The sequence below is a fragment of the Nomascus leucogenys genome, chromosome 4 (assembly GCF_006542625.1).
Source record: "Nomascus leucogenys isolate Asia chromosome 4, Asia_NLE_v1, whole genome shotgun sequence".
Taxonomy (NCBI): Eukaryota; Metazoa; Chordata; class Mammalia; order Primates; family Hylobatidae; genus Nomascus; species Nomascus leucogenys.
This window is the reverse complement of record NC_044384.1, coordinates 7153560-7173975: the sequence shown is the minus strand read 5'-3', so window position 1 is coordinate 7173975 and position 20416 is coordinate 7153560. Positions and strand designations below refer to the sequence as shown.

General features: G+C 36.5%; 1 protein-coding gene across 10 annotated transcripts in view; it reads right to left on the bottom strand.

Moving 5' to 3' along the window:
• NETO1 (neuropilin and tolloid like 1) overlaps positions 1–20416 on the bottom strand; it is a 126737-nt gene that overhangs the window by 86698 nt on the left and 19623 nt on the right. For 3 of the 10 annotated variants that reach the window (XM_030810274.1, XM_030810277.1, XM_030810276.1), the window contains exon 5: positions 5725–7634. The exons of the other annotated variants lie outside the window; for them this stretch is intronic. In XM_030810274.1, the coding sequence (XP_030666134.1) occupies positions 7630–7634 (5 nt within the window). In that variant the 3' untranslated portion in view covers positions 5725–7629. Of the gene's footprint in view, positions 1–5724; positions 7635–20416 lie in introns of those variants that run through there. 10 annotated transcript variants of the gene reach the window in all.

Sequence of the window (20416 nt, the reverse complement as noted above, 5' to 3'; positions counted from 1 at the left end):
CTCAAAAAAAAAAAAAAAAAAAAAAAAAAAAAAAAAAAAGATTACACGAACTTGTCCTTGTCGTTTGGGCATGTTGAAAGGGACAGTTGCTCTGACTTATGACTCCTGTAGCAATACTTCCGTGAGAATTTTGAACTTTGGAAAAGAACTCCAAAGCAAAGCTGGGCTTAGGGGTCTTTTCTGCATCAAAACTTGTGAGCTATGTTGAAGCGGTTTTGGTCAGATGTTATCTTTTGCTACTTGCAGAAACAGAACAAGCCATATTTGGAGGAAATTTTCCAAAATTAGTCACATATCAGCAATAAGTTAAAAATGCAGCCAGACATGGTGGTTCACGCCTGTAATCCCAACACTTTGTGAGGCCAAGGCGGGCAGATCACCTGAGCTCAGGAGTTCGAGACCAGCCAGGCCAATATGGCGAAACCCCATCTCTACTAAATACAAAAATTAGCCAGGTGTGGTGGCACATGCCTGTAATCTCAGCTACTCGGAAGGCTGACAGGGGATAATCGCTTGAACCCAGGAGGCGGAGGTTTCAGTGAGCCAAGATCGCACCATTGCACTCCATCCTGGGCAACAGAACAAGACTGTGCCTCAAGAAAAAAAAAAAATGCAAATCAAGAGCTCCCAAAACAGAAGCAACATCATCATACGTGACAGCTAGCAGAAGCAACATACAATAAGTCTTGGAGTTTGCAATAATCAAACACAGAATACTTTCTGTAGATATATGTGCACTGTTTTAAAAGCAAACATTTGCAAAAACGTAATACAGTAAGAAACTACAAAAACAAAGAGATTCAAAGTGAAATTTTCAATAAAATTTTTCAAACTATAATTGAAAATTGGCAATATTTAAAGAAATAGTAGCTACATTTTTTGACAAGTGATTAAAAATTTGAAGTCACTGTTCTAGAAGTTATATTCTACAGAAGAAATAAACAAAAGGAAATCCATACCTAGACACATGGCAATAGAATTGCTGAACACAGAAGATGAAGATAAAATCTTGAAGCCACAGAAAGAAAAGCCATGTCAATTAAAGGAAATGACAGGATGACTGCAGAGATTTCAGCAGCGAAAACGAAAGCCAACAGACAGTCAAATAATGTCTACTAAGATCTGGGAGAAAACACCTGTCAACCTAGAATTGTCAGCTGGCAAAATTATTTCTTACAGTTAAAGGGGAAATGAAGATATTTAGAGAATAAGCAAACACTGGAGAATTTAATCTCCAAGAGAACTGTTCTAAAAAAAAATCTTAAGAAAGAAAATTACCCCTTAACAGTCTCAAATGCAAAAAAGACCATTCATTTGAGTGACCAAATGAAATGGGAAAAAGGAACACTCCACAATTCTCTTATTACAACACAACTTATATTAGAAATTATAAACAAAAACAAAAATAATTTCACTTAGAAACTGAAAAACACAATCATTATAAAGAAAGAATGGATTGAGAAAGATATTTTAAAAGACTTAATATTGAATGACAGTGCAAGGCATTAGATAAGATCTAAATAAGTGAATAATCATACCATCTACCTTGTTCATGAAATTTAAGTCTCAAAATGTTAAAAATGCAAACTTTCCTCAAGCTGATACATAGACCAACCAAAATCTCTATCTTGATTTTCCTTAAAGAAACTTAAGAAGTTAATTATCAACTGTTTTGAGGATGAATAAAGAGACAAAAATATCTAATATACTCCAACCAGTTATTCAATCTTAATATGATATTATGCATCATTATTATCATTACTGCTATGAAAGCAGTTTTACAATCTTAACACCTTTACCTGGACACACCTGGCATTTTCTGAACACTGTGAAATTTAAATGTATATTTAAATGTATATCACATTAGGTTCTACAGTAGCTGTTAGAACAGTTCTATGCTTGGTTTACCCCAAATATATGTTTAATTTTTAGAATACAAGCTAATAATTTGCTCCTTTGCCAAAAGATAAACTGAAAGAATATGGAATAATAAGAACAGAATAAAAACTCTAAGTAACAAAATAATATTTTAGAGGCACCTCTTAAATGGAGGGAGTACAGTGTTCACACTGGTGCTCTAAGCTGGGTGCGCGAGACAGAGCTGCTCTTGCTTTCCTGTTCTGTCGTATCAGTGCATCTCTAAAGGCAACACACCACATGTAAGTATGAAGTTCTGGCTTCAGACAAAACTGCATTACCCTAGGATTGACTCAAGTAGATTGGCACACTTCTGAATATATTCGCAGTTTATCCACAGGGGAAAATAATACACTTCACTCACAAAGAGACACAGACTCTTGGTTGTCCAAATAAAGATTCAAGATAAAGGGATTTGGGGCGGATCATAGTGTGTGTCTGTGAGATTGCCTCAATTCAGGCCCACATCTACCTATGTGGCTGAAATATGAAGGAAGTACCAGGAAACCTATGGCTTTATCATCGTATAGGATCATGCACATAAGCCGTCCACAGCATAGAGGAAGCGGCGGCACAGAGAAGGAAGCAGCCCTCCCAAGAGACAGGAACAGCAGTGCTATCTTGGTGCTGGCTTGCGAGAGTGGGCATGGTGCTAACAAAATTGGCAAAGGCTGTTGAGGCTACAGCCACACACTCAGCACCCTGGACAGCGTCCAAACCCCAGAAACGGGTTGGCAGGGAGGCCAGAACTTCAGAGACATCAGTAGCGCCACATGTGTTTTCAGAAAAATTTTGTGAGATCACCTTTGCTGGGCGGTGAAAGGGACCAGGACATCTAAACAAGGATTCCAAAAAACAAATGCAAATGACAAAAATAACAATGATCATAAGGTCTGAGGGTTGGCTTACAATTCCTCAATGAACAGATGTATTACAGAAGACTGCCAGAATTTTCTAGGAGCAGCTTTTGGTGTGGAGGGAGGATGTGGTGGGGAGGAGACGGATCTCTCCAGGTACAGGTAAAGCATATGAAAATCTGTCTTAATCCTGATTCCTAGTTGACTGAGTCTTGCGTAAAGCAACAAAAGATGAATTTTAACCACCCCCACTTTGACTGCATTTTCCCTCAAATTCACCATCTCCTCTTCTTCCACAGAAAAGGTTTCCGAAAGATTATGCTACACTTCTGGGTTCCAGTTGTTCAGTTTTTATCCCCTATTTTCTTCTCTGAACATTGAGTTTTCATTTACCACTACAGGAAAAACTGTACTTGATAGGGTTATCAATTATGCCTTCTGACTGCAAAGTCTTCTTGATGAGGTATTCTATTTTACACATCACAAAGGACTTTGACTTAAATATGTCTCTTCCTCTTGGTTTTCAAGACCCCCCCGACCCCACTACCTGATATTTCACTATGCCCTACTGGCCAGCCATTTCAGTATTTATTTCTGGCTCCTCAAACAACAGCCCATCTATTCACTTGCCAGCAAACCTACTCAGATGTTCTGTCTTCACCCTTCTCGTTATTTCTTAGCTGAGCAATACCATCCACATCCATGATTTCTACCACCACCTCCGTGCCAATGACTAACTCATCTGATTCCACAGACCACATCCTCTTACAATGTAAAATCCTATTTAACAACTGAAGCCACAACAATGAATGAAAATGACCTATTTCTTCATCGAATTAGTCTGGTGTGTCAGATAAAAGACACTGGGTTAACTCCACTTCCGTATCTCAAAGGTACCTCAAACGAAAGATGCAGCAATATAACTCACTGTCTCTTCCTTCAGACAATCAGACAGCATATGTTATAAATTTTAACATCTCTGTAACTCTGAAGCTGTATCTCCCTGTGCATATTCAGTGCTACCACTAGTACTTTAATTCACCTGGACATCTTTTACAGCTTCCCAACTCATCAACAATTCCACCCTCTCCCAATATATCTTCTATCTTGTGATCCAGTGGTGACTCTATGTCTCAAATGTGATTGAATTTCATATGTAAAATATTTTGGCAGTTTCATTGTTTCAAGACTAAACTCAATTAGATTAGCATAAAAAACACTCGCATACGTCTTGTATAACTTTTCCAAACATATTCCTCATTATGTTTCTGTGCAAAGCTTTTATTTCATGCAAACTAAATCACTTGCAATTTTTCTGGTGGAAAAGCAATACCAGTATTTGCCTTTATGTATTGTAGTCATATAGTTTAGAAGTTCCCTTTCAGGCCTTCTTCCTAGATAACTCCTCTAAGTGCTTCAATGTTAAGTGTTGGTGTTGTCTCTTGAAAGTTTTATTCTATATTGTAGCATAGTTTGAGTTAAAGGCCCTTACTTCCTTAAAGTGATGTACTTATCTTTATTATGACAAAATCACATAGTACTCCCTATCTCCCTAAGTAGGATATAAATAGTGTCTGATTTTCAATTATTTGTTACCTCTAGTCCTTAGCACATTAGTAAACGAATAATTGATGGATGAATTCGATGATATATTCAAAATTCCTGCAAATTTTCCAATTTCCTAATTCTTAAAATTTGAGGCCATATAAAATACTTTGTAATTCTTAAAAAGTAGAATAAAAATCACCCTAAAATTTATTTAAAAATTCCACAACAGCACGCTAACAAATTTAATATGACTCAAAATATTTTGGGAAAAACATTATTGTTTGTAACAGTTAATAAGTCTCAGGTCTGAAATTAGAGAAATGTGCATTACACTCATACAGATCAAGTTTTTTTTTTTCCCACCTCGGTGATATAAGGCCTTCAGATTTTATTTACCTACATTTATCTCTCAGGAAGAACCACTTCTAAATAATACTGCAAAAGAATTAAAAAATAGCCAAGTAGTCCTCTTTAGATTTTATTAACCCATACATTGCAATAAGCAGATCTTACGACTCTTGTCTCTTGAGCTTCTAGGTAACATCTGGTAGTTGATGTGTCTAAGTCCTGTTACACAACATTTTCTGGCTTCTTAGTGTCATCCAAGGGATTGATGTTTGACTAGACTAACCTAATTTATTCTGCCTGCTGCTCTCATTTGTACAGGCTGCTATTAATGGATAGGCTGAAGTATGGTTGATTACAACCATACTTTTAGTACCACACTTTTTAGTACCAAATTTTATAGTGTTGAGGTTTATATGCATATTTTCACATGTATAGTAGAGCAGTGTAATAAACATACAGATTTATACACAAATTAATCCTAATCGTGTTTTCTGAACAGACAGATACACCTTATAAAAAACTGTCTCATAATTTATATAGTCTAGAATTCAGGCTTCTATTTCCAAAATTGATGACATTTTTAGAAGTCTATGTAAGTGCCTCCTCTAATCCTCTTCAGATTCTCAACACTCAATTGAAAAAATGGGTCTTCAATTCAAGAGATGAACTGCAGTCTCCACAGTCTCCATACAGCTCTAACCTATTACTTTTGTGAATTCAACTTAAAGGCTATGTATATATGTTATTTAAATTCTCTGTAGTCATCGATAGAACTGGAGGAAACTTTGACGCATCTGTATATTGATACATCCATAAAAAATAGCTTTCCCAAAATATGAATTTACCGTTTTTCACTGCCAAGCTGTTTGAGTCATAGATATTTCTGACATTTAAGCACTTCACCTGGTTAAATCCTCCTACTTTAGATCTGTACTTGAATGTTAATATTTCAAGAAGACTTTCTCTGACCTCCAGACCATTAAGTTCTTTTGCTGTATTCTCTGATATCATCCTATTTTCTCCATCATGACCCCAAAGGCTTTATTCTACCTTAAGGTCACATTTGCCACTAAACTACAAGCTCTATCTTCTTCATTCTAATTTGCCCTATTTTGAACCATGCTTGCACCATAATAATTCTGAAGGAAGATTGGTTTAATAAATGAATTCTGACTCCATTACTGTCTCTCACTAACTCCCTGATGCTCAATGCTTTTCTGACTCTGATGACATCCCCGAACCAACCAAAGGCCTGCCACATTGCTCATTCTCTCCCATCATCCCAGGTTCTCAGAAGTGGGGTGAGAACCAGAAGAGGATACGACTCACGGATGGCATGGAATTTCTGCCGTGCATATATCTGCTGACTTTCAAAAACTGAAAAACTAATGCCTTCTTTGGGGGCCTACTAAAATAGTCTTCACTTTAAAACAACTGTGTACAACGGAAGACTCTAAATGTCCCTGCACTAAATAGCTGTTGCAGCATCCCCATACAAAACATTATTATATATCTCATTAACTAACTCAATTTCTTTTTTAAAAAATATGTATTTTCACACTTACGACGTCTACCTCTTTAACATTCCTGTGGTAAAATTAGCAAGTCCAAAGAGAACACAACATTTTAACACCTAACCTTCAAGAGACAGATATATTTTCATTTAGATACTTGTTTTATTATTTAAAGGAAGGCTTAGTTGTGTTACTTGTATTACTGTCTTGGCAGACTGTTTAAAATCAATACTCTGGTATTTAGAGCTTCTAACAATCTTTTTGTTTAAAAAACATTTTAATATTTTAATAAAATACAACGTATATACATATTAGTGTACTGTAAAATATATATTCATTGCAAAATAAGTTTTAACTATCCTTAAAATGATAATATTGACTATCCCTACAATAATAACAGACAAAATTTCATAAATGACAAAACTATAGTTTAACCAGTTACTTTTTAGAAAGAAAGGAAAAGAGACATTAAATAGGAAAAGGTTTAGAAACTAGATAATAAATTTAATGAAGGGAGTATAAGAAAATCTCACTGAAATTTAAAAAGAACACAGAAAATGTATCTGGGGCCAAACACCAATTTCATTTTTAAATTACGCGACACTTAAGAAAGTTAATCAACTATTCTGAATATCAATTACTATATATAATATAAAAGCAATGAAAATCATGTAGTAATCTATTTCACAACACTATTACTCAGATCACAGTCATGTTGGGGCCACAGGAAATTTATGTTTATAATTAGTTAATTCATTTATGTATTTTTAGTTCTTCAGTCATCTTCAACTTTCTCACGGAATGGGAGAATAATAATATGCTATCTTCAGCTTTTACTGTTTGATTGTTTGAGCAAAATGTGTTAAATATATGTTAATTCCCGGTCAGTGGTGATAAGAAACTAAAGCAAAACTTCTCAGCTGAAGAATTCACAATATTTTGGAGAAGGTGGAAACTATTATAATACAAAGATTATAATACAAGAATAAATTATATAAAAAGATTATATAATTATAATCTTTTAATGTAATACATAAAATAATATAATTTATATAAAATATTATATAAAATAGTATATTATATAAAATAATTTAATGTAACATAATATTACAAAAAATATAATATTATATTAAAAGATTATAATACAAAAAGTCCCTCACATAGGAGAATGGTGAGGAAAGGAATCCTGGGGAAGATTGAACCTTCAACTGAGTTTCAAGGTAGGAGTTCGAATTTACTAAGTCCGAATATGTGGCAAACTTTCTCCAGAAAGATGGAGCAAACAGCATTTTCAAGGGCACAAATCATGGTGCACCTGGAGGTCAGCATGTGTGCTTCAAGATGGTGTTAGATCAATGTTCTGGGCACCACAGCATCCAGAGATGAGACGATGGAGAAGGAGAGATCACGAAACACTCTGTATATCCTGCTAAGGAGTTTGCCTTTTATTCTGGAGGCAAAGAGGTAATTAAAGAAGTTTAATTAGACCAGTATATGATCAGGTGTGAACTGCAGGAAGTCCACTTTTACAGCTGTTTGGATAATACAGGAGGAGCAAATCCAAAGTGGGAATACAAGTTAAACTCCTTTTTATTCTATTCTAGTAACCCAGGTATGAAATTAGGAAAGCCTGAATTAGTGCTGAGGTAGAAAGCTAAGATATAGACTCAAGGAATAATTAGAAAGCCTTTCTGAAGGATGTAGGCATGAAATGAGAAGGAAGAATGATGGGTGTTTCTACAGTTTATTGTTTGGTGGACCCAAAGTTGGCAGAACCATTACTCCAAATATAAATGCAGAAGAAAAGCATTACTTTCTTGCAAAAATATTGATATTCTTAAATTTGAGGAAGAAATGGGACATGCACGTAAAAACTGCAGTAACTTGAGAAATAAACAGGTGAGAAGAAAATAACACTTTATGTATATTCTTCCACGTGTCGACACTATAACTAATGTTTGGAAAACACATATGACTTATGGTTACTTCCTTAGAAATCCCACAGGGTCGTGAGAGGAAAACAAAAAAAAATACATAAAGAGATAATTACAACACAATGTGAGAGGGCAACAAGAAACATGCATATCTCTTACAGTGGGAACACTGAGATGGGGCAGCTTCTTGGCCTTGACATTGGAAGAGGGAAGACGTAAAAGGAACGGAATGACTCAAGGAGTAGTATTCAGGGAAAATTCATGAAAGAAAGAATTTCTCAAGTAGGCCACCTTCTGGTACTTGTATTTGAGCACAGCCCATGCTGCAGACACACCACCTTCTTTTAGAGCCCAGACGTGCCCTGCTGCTTCTCACCTCTGAGCAAAAATTTTGCACAGGCTGTTTCCACTGCCCAGGGTGCTCCCCCTTTCTCTGCCAGCCCATGATCCACCATTCTTCTGCATGGTTCACTTCCATCAACCTATCAACCTCAACCTGAAGTCTCTTTTTCAGGGAAGTCTTATCCTTATCTCATAAGTTAGTTCAGATACACTTGTCATACTCTCCTTATACATTTTCTTCTTCTCCTTTACCCCACTTATTGTAACTTTAATTAATGACTTAAATATGTGACTTAATATTTCCAACTAAGGTCCTTAAGACTGAGGTCCACATTGGTCTGGATATTCACCATGTTCCCAGTACCCAGTACAGTAGAACCTTACATAAAACAATTACATAATATTTATCTGATTAATAAATGTATCAATGAATGAGTTAAAAGAAAGACATCACAGGCAGGATAAACGTAAACCAAAGCACAGAATATTTATATTGCAAATCGTTTTGCATGAATGGAGGACTTGTTTCAGAGGGAGGATACTGAAGGAAGGCTGGTTGTACAGACAGGGATCAGAGTGTTAAAGCCCTTGACTGTGATGGTAAGAAACGGTATACTAAGCTACTGAGTGATTTTAATCCAGGGATGGATACAACCAGATTTTTGTTTCGTGTATCTCTGATCTAACTCTGCCACATCAATAGAAAAGATGTTTGAAAGAAAGGAGATAGCTATTAAATTTGACCAGGTGAGATACTGGGTATGAAAACAACTGTAATCCCTGTAGGAATGGAGAAAAGGAAAAGCAGATGAGAAGCTTTAGAATGCAGATCCCCCAGGAATCCGTGATTGACTGAAGATAGAAGGAAAAGGATAAGTCAAATATGTTTCCTATGATATGGACTTGAATTTCTGTGTAAATATTGTGCTAACCTTCAATAAATCAAGAAGTATTATTGTTCAACAGAATAATAATACTCTACTGTTCACAAGAGAACATTGTGCTATTGTTCAATAAACAGGAAAAAACTTGTGCTTGGGGTATTCTTCAGAATGTGGTGTTCATTTGGGGATCTGGGGCCAATGAGTTCAAGTTTGGACATCATAAATATGTGCAGGGAACATCTAGGGAATTCCTGGTACATAGCTCGGAATTCTGAATTGAATTTCCATAGAAAATGCAGTAAGAGAAATAAGTGAATGCCAAGCGGTCTGGATACAAGAATAAATAATCATTGCATTGGTCAGTAAAATAAAAACTGAGTCAAAGTATTATTCTTCCTTACGGTGACAATATCTGTGACTAAACCTAATGAATCATTTTGATTTTTGTAGGAAGAACTGCACAGAAGTTAAAAGCAAGGGTTTAGAGTCAGACTGCACAAGACTGAAATTTTTAGGCTGCAATTTTTAAAGTGGCTGATTTTGGGTCAAAGTTTCTTAGCTTTCCCAAGCTTCTATTTTCTTATTTATAATATAGGAATATAGTTGTATATGTAACTAATTTACTGAACTTATCTCTATGGTATACAAAGAATAACAATATTACTTTATTTCTAATTATATGCTTTGGCTAATGTAGAATTTCCTTTTCCTTGTCCTTGAATGAGAGCTTGGGGGGATCCTATAGATTTTCAGTTCTTAAAAAACAAACCACCACCACCACCAACAAAAACCGTTTAGGACTCACTTTCTGATAGTAAAGTTGCTTAAGAGCCAATAGTCACACAAAACATTCTCCCTCCCCCATCACCATCCCCTATGACAGATATCTCTATGAGATACCTACAGAAGAAAAAGGAGACAAGCCTGTCCTTCTTCTTCCTGGTTCCCTCACCCCTCTCATCTTCTGCAACTCCCTGGCTAAGAAAGAGGTTAAAAACAAAGGAGAAAAAGTTTGTACCTTTAGCTGGTGATATCTGTGGTTAACTCTAGGCTTTAGATGAATACATTGTGAGTGGCAGGTAATTACATAACAGTTCTCAATCAGAGGACACAGCTATGTGAACAATTTGCACTCCTTCCTGACCAATTCTCTTTGACTGATATCTTAAAATGAGTCTTGTGACATCTCTAGGTTTCATCTCCCTGATATGCCACCTGGATGGGCAGGTTCTTTCAAGATGGCTTCAGCAGTGACCACTTGGCTTGTAGGTAACTTATACATTATTGTTAAACCAAGAGGTGGTAGTACAGGCTTGACTTAGTGCTTCCTGCACACTTCTATTGTCATCCCAGGCTCCTCCACCCAGACTCCAGCTGCGAAATTTTTCTAGTGAGAAGTGGGAACCATTCCCTTTGCTTGTATGCTTCTAAATTCTAAGGCATGAACTCTCTCGTTGCACTGTTCCAGTGCATCTTGGTGCTACTGGTTCTCTTAGAGAATCCCTAGCCAGGATAAAAATGCTTCTACTCTAAGACTTCGTAAATTGCAGTTTTCCATTCAATAAAGCCTATTGGAAAGTTAAAAGTTAAATATGAAGCACAAACTCATTCACTTAAATTTTATTCAACAGTTGTCTTTAGAATTTTAGGAAGTTTTTTTTTTCCTATTTATCTCAACTGTAAAGTTTTCATTAAAATTCTGAAGCAACAGGGAAAATTAAATTCTGCTATACTCATAATAATTATTCATCCTCCAGGATTGTTTTAGATGCTAACAGCGATAAAGCATAAATGATCTAAAAAGATTTTGTCTGTTGTTATTATTATTTTCCTACTGTACCACCAAGCATTCACAACCACTTGACCTTTAACAAATTTAAACTGTTGCTTAATGTCAAAAGAAAGTTAATAAAATAAATGACCAATTTCTTTTATCCCAAGGCTGTTGTTATGAACTGGGTATCAAGGAGAAATTCTACTGAGTATGACATGAAGAATCTGAATCCCAGTATGAGTAAAAAGAAACAATACAGAATTTAAAGGTATAAAGAGTGGGTTTGGATATTAGCTCTGCAGTTATTAGTTGTATCAATGTGCATAAGCCACTTAACTACTCCAAAATTTGGATGATTCATCTATACAACAGGAACACAGGAAAAACGATATAATTTTGTTTTGAAAAATCAAGGGATGAATGTTCCAAAAAGCAGTTTTAATGGAGCAGTGAACAATTCTACAATTTTAAAATACTGAATCTGCAACACTCTTGGATGACAGAAACTTCTATACATCTCTTTGAGAAATGGAGGTCTAAGTGGCTAAAAGACTCCTAAGGTCACATGGACAAGTTCTTGATCCAGGGTCTAGAAGAACATGGGCTTTGAAGGTGAGATAACTTTCTCTTATTTCCACTAAACTCTTCGTTTGCCTCTAAAATACCTATTTCTTTTAACTCTTGTCACATGAAAGGTGCAGACACCCTCCCTAAGGTATAGACTGTAAACAGAGTAATATCTACATGAAAGGAACAGAAAAATGGGAAGAGGCAAACTTTCCCTGTGATCCAAATTTTCAAGCATGTTTAAGACATGTTATAAGTTTTTTGTCTTAAATTTAACCACAGCCCTTTGTATTTACCATAATTATATTTTCTGTTTGTCTGCTACTCCTGGAGAACAGGGACAGACTTTTTATCCATTGATTCCAGTGCCTAATATACAGTAGGTACTCAATGAACATCCAGTTAATAAATGCATGAACTATAGGAGCTAAAGAACACTGCGATGCTGTTGGTCAGTTGTTTCTGCCTCTCTGTAGCTTGTCTTATAGTCTAGAAGTATATCCTCCACATTTAATTCCTTTGAAAACAGTATGGTTTTCAGTCTTTGTGAATCCTCATTTAAAATGCAGATTGCTCTAGCTGGAGTGAATAAAAGTCCTCATTATGTAAAATTCCTCATCAGTAAGGATTGGTTGACAGGGACATTCTCCAGTGAGGACACTAGCTCAGAATAATACCTGCATGATTGAGACACCAGATACGATTCTGAGGTGAGAACTGAGGATAAGGAAAGCCTGGCAGACAAGTGAGGAAGTGCAGAAATGGAAGCTACCCACGGGCTCACCACAGTTCCTCCTCTCCATTTGCTACATGCGGGCAGTTAGGTGACCTAGACCAGAAGCCATCATCCACATTATCAGAGCACTAATTAAAGGCAAACAAACACTGCAACAAACAAATCGCTGAGTGCCAGTCAAGTATCTCACATTTCAAGGATCATCCTTCCAACGATATGAGCAATAGGAGGGCAATTACTGAGGATGATTTATAAAGATCTTAAAAAGCCTGTTAGTAGCCTAGAGAAATTTTCCACAAATCATGCATTATATAACCCAACAGGAAACTTGAATTTGCTCCAACAGGAAATTCAGAGGTTTTTTTAAAAAAGAAAGAACTTCTCGGAAATTATATTCTTAGACTTAACCAACCATTCAGATAAAAGACTGTGGCTGATTAAAGTTTAAAGTAAGGTGAAGTAGGGCAAATTTCCTAGTGAGACCAGTCAGTGTTTGTTTTAGGGATTCAGGTAGAGTGACTGACATTGGAAATGATCACGATAGTACAGTAAAGAAAATCTTAGTACACACTAAGCAGAACAGGTGAACGTCAACTATCAAATAGTTAAATGTAAGGCTGTTAACTACCGTTTGCAGAGTCCCACTAACCCATGTAGTCTTGAGCACTCTACTATGTAATTTTCAAAAGAGGGAGTTCTTTCCTTGCCCCTATTAGCAGCACAAGCCTCAAGAACAACAGCTGTTTATTTAACTGCCAGGTTTCTGTTTTGGTGACAACTATTCTTCTAGCTGCTGTTTTGGTCTTCAGGGGAATGGAGAGGAGGAAGCTGAAGCCAGGCTGATGGCCAGACTGTGTTTAAAAAATATATTTAGGAAATGTGTTTTTTTGGTATTTGTAGTAATTACCTAACCCCGGTTCTTGAGAAGATTGAACAAAATTTGCATTGTGGATCAATGACTTTGCTATTATACTTGTGTTTTCTGAGATGGGAGGATGAAATGGTTTCTTGAGACCAGTCTATAAACAGGGCCACGGTGAGAGAAGAAGCTGCACGGGATCCTTTCGAACAGGTTACACTTACAGCATCTTATTTAATCCTTGAGAAACTGGATCAAGCAGTATAACGAGCAATTGGCAGATGAGAAATCAAGCTCAGAAAGGCCATTTTGGCTGGGTGCGGTGGCTCATGTCTGCAACCCCAGCACTTTGGGAGGCTGAGGCGGGTGGATCACCTGAGGTCAGGAGTTTGAGACCAGCCTGGCCAATATGGTGAAACCCCCATCTCTACTAAAAATGCAATAATCAGCCAGGCATGGTAGTATGTGCCTGTAGTTCCAGCTACACAGGAGGCTGAGGCAAGAGAATTGCTTGAGCCCTGAAGGTGGAGGTTGCAGTGAGCTGAGATTGTGCCACTGCTCTCCAGCCTGGGTGATAGAGTGAGACTCCATCTCAAAAAAACCAACCAAACAAAAAAAGACACTTTATTCTCACTGATGGAGCGTGCCCGAAATGGCCCAATCACGGGTCCATCTTAGTTTCCAAATCTGCTTTCCTTTATCTGCTGTTTGTTTTACTAGGTCGCATGCTCTGCCACCTGCCAGCAACAACTACACGAAGGGCTTGTGCCACTTTGAAATTCATGGCCAAGGAAATGTGACTAAGAAAAAAGACATTTAGCTCTTTCTGAAGTTTAATGAAAAGGTAAAGCTGAATGATGCTATTTTTCCACTTAGTAAAACAAATAAATAAAATGTATACAGAAGTTTCCTGAGAGGGAGGGAAGACATCTGCACTGTATTTGCAACTTTTCCATAAGTTTCATATTATTTCAAAATTAATTGTTTTAAGGTATGGAAAAATGCAGAGTAGTGCCTGTGGGGGGAAATGTTCAAAATAAAGAAGGCTGAAGTCAATTATTCCCTCAGTATTTGAAACTGTTATTCATTTTTTTTCCACTAGTTGATAACACATCGATTGAGGGAATTATTTTCCTACTGTAAATATTACATATTATATGTATACATATATATGATAACAAAGAATATTATTGTTATGAGTTTCAAATAAACTCATGGGATATAATTTATAAGCACTGTTATTGCTAATACTGATTATTATTTTAGATGCTAATATGGTGGTGGTGATGATGATGATGATGCCACCAATGATGAAGTCAGTAACACCATAATTAAGGTTTTTTTAATCCAGGGGAAATTTTTGCTTAAATCATGATATAGGGACAATTATTAATGTTGTATCAAAGATGTTAAGAGCATAAAGCAAAGATAAGTTCTAGAATTACTGAGAACAACTGAAATCCCCCCAATAGAATCACAAAGATTGAACAAATTGCTGTCTTTGAGAAGTTAAGCCTGAAGCCAATAGGCATTTACTTGTTGACAATGGGATAGCTCAATGTGTAAAAATCTCAGCTTTGCTAGAGAGATGAATCTGGATCCATCATTTAAACATTTTAAGTCTTTTAATCCCAAATAAGGATGGCAACAATACCTCATAGGTATGCTATAAACTAAAATGAAACAATGCATACAAAGTACTTTGAACAAACTTGGCATACAATAAGAGCTCAATAATTCATTATTTTTATTAAGATGAATTTCTTATAATGGCATTTTTGGAAAGCAGAAATCACTGCCTCATTATACCATTATTTCATTTGAATTAATTTTGAGTGCCTAATTTATCACATACTATTCTGCTGGACAATTTTTATGGGAAAATTTGGGAGGGGGTGTTTTAATCTAATAAAGAAAACCAAACATGTTTGATAAGAAAGAAGTTATTTTTGTAAACATGTAGGATATATGTATCAAAAATACTTTCCAAAATATTTTACCCGTTCTTATGCCAATTATTTAAATTGTAGTCAATGGTCATTAATATTGTTAACTTTACTGTGCTATGGCTTGCAATTGCAATTAGTGAAAATCCTAACAGAGAGAATCAAACAACAGATAAAGGAGTAAAGCAAATATTGTCTAAATGACAAGGAAATAATGAATAGAAAAAAAGTTACTCTTTTCTCTACCACCCTCCTTTTTAAAAGCTGAACCAAATATATTTCCTCAAATCTTGCAGGATATCTGAAATCATCCTGATAACAGAGATACTATGATATTTTCAAAAGTAGGTAGAAATAAATGAGGCCATTCCTCAAAGGAAGAATGACAAAGTTATATAGGAAAAAAAATGAACTACTAAACCAAATATTAGTATATGATCTGGTCATTTCACATGCAGTGTAGCTCACGTGTACCTTTGTGCCTTTCAGAAGTAGACCAAGAAAGCTCCTTTTTTGGTAACCAGCCTCAGGAAAGTAGTTACCGCCATAATTCAGAAAAAAATGTCCCTCTGCAGGAGAAGGCTGCAAGCATGCGACAAAAGAAAAACTCTTCCCTTACCTTAAAATATAAAGTGTGTTTTTAGGGTCAGTCTGCCTATCCCCCCCAAAAACACTGATGCCAACTGGTAACTTGCTAAGATTGTTTGTAAGATAAGAGGCTAGGACTCAATAAAATGTAAAATTCCAAAATACACAACATTGTGTTCTAATTTGCTTAGACAAGAGTATTAGCTCGAACTCATATAATGTTCTATTTTAATATGTGGATGCCTTAGTAGTTGGAGTTTTGTACTTAGTTCTCCAATAAGCTCCTCTCTCCACCTTTCCTGGTCACTATTCTGTTTCAGTTCTAAACATCTGACATGCTCACAAAGGTATCTCGTTGTTACATCTCTTGAAACATCTTTAAAAGTAAACAACTTTCTTTTATTTCTCCAGCAAAATACATGACATTAACCAATCACCAAATTACTAAGAACAGCAGCCACAGTCATTTCTACTTCTCTTTCTCAACACACAGACTTAATCTCACTAAATTTTATTGATACCAAGTTTCTTCTTTCACTACATTGTCACAGACACTACTGTAAGATTGCTTCTAACAATTTCTTACTTGCATCATTTTTAATTATATTTTAATCGTCTTATTTTTCTGTTCCTTTATTCTCTCTCTACTCAATTCATCATCCGCATTCTGATAAATCGCACTCTTACAATAGAGGTGTCAAACATCACTATTCAATTTAAAACATTAATATACTTCCCACATTTTCTAAAATTATGTGTGAATCACTGGCATGATTTCCAGAGTTGTTCATAATCTGAATCAGACTTCAGTCTTATCTAACCTCCTCTCCTTTCAAAGTTACACACCTACTTTTCAAATGGTCTTGACTACCAGATACGCATGGACAGATTTTTTCGTATCTGGTGTCTCACTCATTCTACATGCTTTATTTCATTTTATTCATTTATTCATTCATTGACTCATTTAGACAGTCATTCAGGTAAATTTCATTACGCATCAGTTGTGGCTAAACACTGATGAGGCACTGGAAATTTAAAGATGTAAACCGAGGTTGTTGGGTTTTGTTTGTTTGTTTTTTGTTTTCAGGAAGCCTGGTGTCCATATAGAGAAAGAATGTTTGATTGCAGTGCACTTCACAAGGGTGTGATGGAGCTGTGGCCACATGAGCACGCCACACACCTCATCCATCCTGAGGACACAGTGAGGGCTCTGTGGGAAGCAGCACTGAAGCACAGGTCTTATGTGACATCAAATGTTACCCACTTCTCCTCCAGGTGCACCCCACATTACGCACATGCCATGGCGCTCACCAAACTGGGTATAAACACACTGTAAGCTCAACAGCAGATGCTGCATCTCAACTATTCTAACATCTCAACATTTGTGTATGGTAAGAATTTAATGACCAAGTCTGGGTTAGTAACTTGTTGTTGAATGAATCTATGAAACGATGAAGCAGAGGTTTCAATGTGATCTCATCTGACCACCTGTGAAGTAATACCAGTAGCCTGACTGTATCATTAGGTAGCAAAATCCATAATGCTATCTGTCAGGTGCTGATCCCATGAGAAATCTGGAGCTCTGAGAGATTGAGTGCTGCTTCTCAAAGTCATAGCCAGAAAGTGGCTGTGCCAGAATTCCACCTCAGACAACCTAGCACTGTAGTCCATGTTTAACTATGTTTCATGCAACTATTGTACATATAACATATACAGTCTAGAAAAATAAATGATATATGATAGTAATATTTAATATTATACGAAATTAAAAATCTAAGTTTATACAAATATGAAAAACTGAAGACCTTCACAAATAGATCACAACGATTTGAAATCTGGTCGGTATGTCTCAAAACAACTGAGCATCATGCAACATATTTTAATGGCAAAACTAAAAAAAAATTCTTTTTAGTGGAATGTGTATAGTCAAGTATGGCCCCAAATGATTAGTAATATTTTTCCCTTCTGGGGAAGTATAGGTTACAGTGAAAATAACTTCAAATCATTGAGATACTTTTCTAGAACATGGTATAAAATAATATTTCATCCAAACCACACACTAAATGTGAGATACTGCAAACAACAGAGGAAATCACATGTTTATAACCATATTATCTTAAATTAAGAGTTGGCCCGTATGGCGTATTACTTTGCAGTCTAGAAGAGAATATATACATTGTTGTTAGAATAGAAAGCTATTTCCAATTCAAGCTAGAGACTGAAAAGTCTAGCACAATGAACATAAATGTCAGTGCCAGCATGTTTAACAGGAAACTAAATACCCTGTCTATTCGTATAATCACTACATATCTCCTACGCTGAAGGCTCATAAACAGTTCAGATAGAAACTGTATCTGGATTTTTTTCCAGAAAATGTGAGAGCAAACCAAAAAAATAAAGATTGGGGCTGACTGGGTCAAAAGATACAATGCTGATTCAGAGCCAAGAGAAGGAGCAAGCAGGAGACCCTGGAAGAGGCACAGCCTAGGAGTTGTCAATAAAAGAGATGTGGCTGGGCGCGGTGGCTCACACCTGTGATCCCAGCACCTTGGGAGGCCAAGGTGGGTGGATCATGAGGTCAGGAGTTCAAGACCAGCCTGGCCAATATGGTGAAACCCTATCTCTACTAAAAAAATACAAAAAATTAGCTGGGCATGGTGGCGTGCTCTTGTAGTCCCAGCTACTGGGGAGGCTGAGGCAGGAAAATCACTTGAACCTGGGAGGTGGAGGTTGCAGTGAGCCGGGATCATGCCACTGCACTCCAGCCTAGGCAATGGAGTGAGACTTCATCTCAAAAAAAAAAAAAAAAAAAAAAAAAAAAAAAAAAACAAACCAGATGCATAGCCCCTGCTTACATAAGTGAAAGAATAAAATGGACAAAATTGAAATAATGTCAAAGGTAAAACACTTGTAAACAGAAAATAAGCATATTTGTATTTTTTAATAATCTTTTTTTATTTAAAATTGAGATGCAAATATTACTTGAGGATAATTATTAGAAGAAAGTCATGTGCACATGCAAAAAAGCTAGAAATAATTTTCCCACCAGTTAACCTATTATTTACAACAGCAGATCTCTGGAAGGCCAGTTCATTTTATGCCCATGGAAATCCTCTCTGTTTTAGATCTTACTTGTGTTTGCCATGGCAACCCTCATCTGTGCCTTCCTATTTCATCAGGACAGCCACCGACCATTCCACAAATTCTACTTTGTTTGCCCGCCAAATTTGCCAAAGGAAGTACGCATTCCTTTCAGACTGTATGGGCAAGCAAAACAAGAGGTCAGAGAATGTTTTAAGGTAGCACTGATTTTTGTATCACACCTGTAAAACTGCATTTCTCTCTGAATTACTTACAGAAAACTCTTGGGACTTTGAAGTGCAAATTTCTGAAGAAAAGTTCCCAGGGAATAGAACAGTCTTCTGATTTTGGGTGTGATTAATAGAAAACAGAAGTGACATATTTATGACTAATATATCCTCCTGCTTTAAAAAGTCAACTATAGTTCTCTCGTGTTCCTGCTTTGGACATATTTATGACTAATATATCCTCCTGCTTTAAAAAGTCAACTATATTTCCCTGCTGATTGTGAACAGTCATACTTTAGTGTAATCACTCTGTGATTCTTGGGGTAGTATAGTGGAAGTGAGGTGTATGAAGGTAGCTGGAAAGGGAAAATGCCGTGAGGACACACTGAAGCTGAATTTCAAGCAAGTCAGCAGAGCTGTGGAATGGTGGGAAGCGAGCCAGCTGAGCAAGTGAGAACAGACAGCATAGCTCTTTTGAAGCAAAGGCATCAGGCAAATATGCCATGAAGAGGCAGAGCCTTAAAGAGTGCCAGGTTCTACAAATAGCTATTATTGCCACAAACAAAAATGCCACTGTCCCATGCACATCTTTGGGAAGGATTGCAAGTTATTCTGTTGGGATTTTAGCCACATTTATGCATAAAAATGGCATTCACATAAAATCAAATGATATAAAAAGACATACACATACAGTTATCTAGATACAGATTTTTCATTTAAGTGTAGGAAAGTCCAGAAGGGGGAACTGTGTATCCTGCATTTGGTGCATTTGGAACGAAGGTGTTTTCAAAGTTTGGACTGGTAGACCCAAATTATTATGTTTTCCATCCATCCCACCAGTAAAACCTTACATCGTTTATTTACATTCTGTATCACTCCTCAAAGTGATATGAAGGCTGAAATGTATCTCACTGAGGTAAAATCACAGTTTTAGCAGAGCTGTGTTCCTTACTACAGGCCCTAGGGGAGAATGTTTCCATTGCCTTTTTCAGCATCAAGAGACTTCCCACATTCCATGGCTAATGGGCCTTTCCATATTCAAAGCCAACGGAGATCATTTGAGTCTTTTTCACATTGTGCCTTCTGGCACTGACACTTCTACTTCCCTGTTCCATACTGAAGGCTGCCTATATTACACTGAGCCCTCATAGAAAAGCCAGCATAATGTCCCTATCATCAAGTCAACTTGATGCAACATTAATTTCCTTTTGCCATGTAACGTAACATATTCACAGGCTCCAGACTTAAAACGCAGATACCATTATGTGTCATTTTTCTTCCCACCAATCCTAAA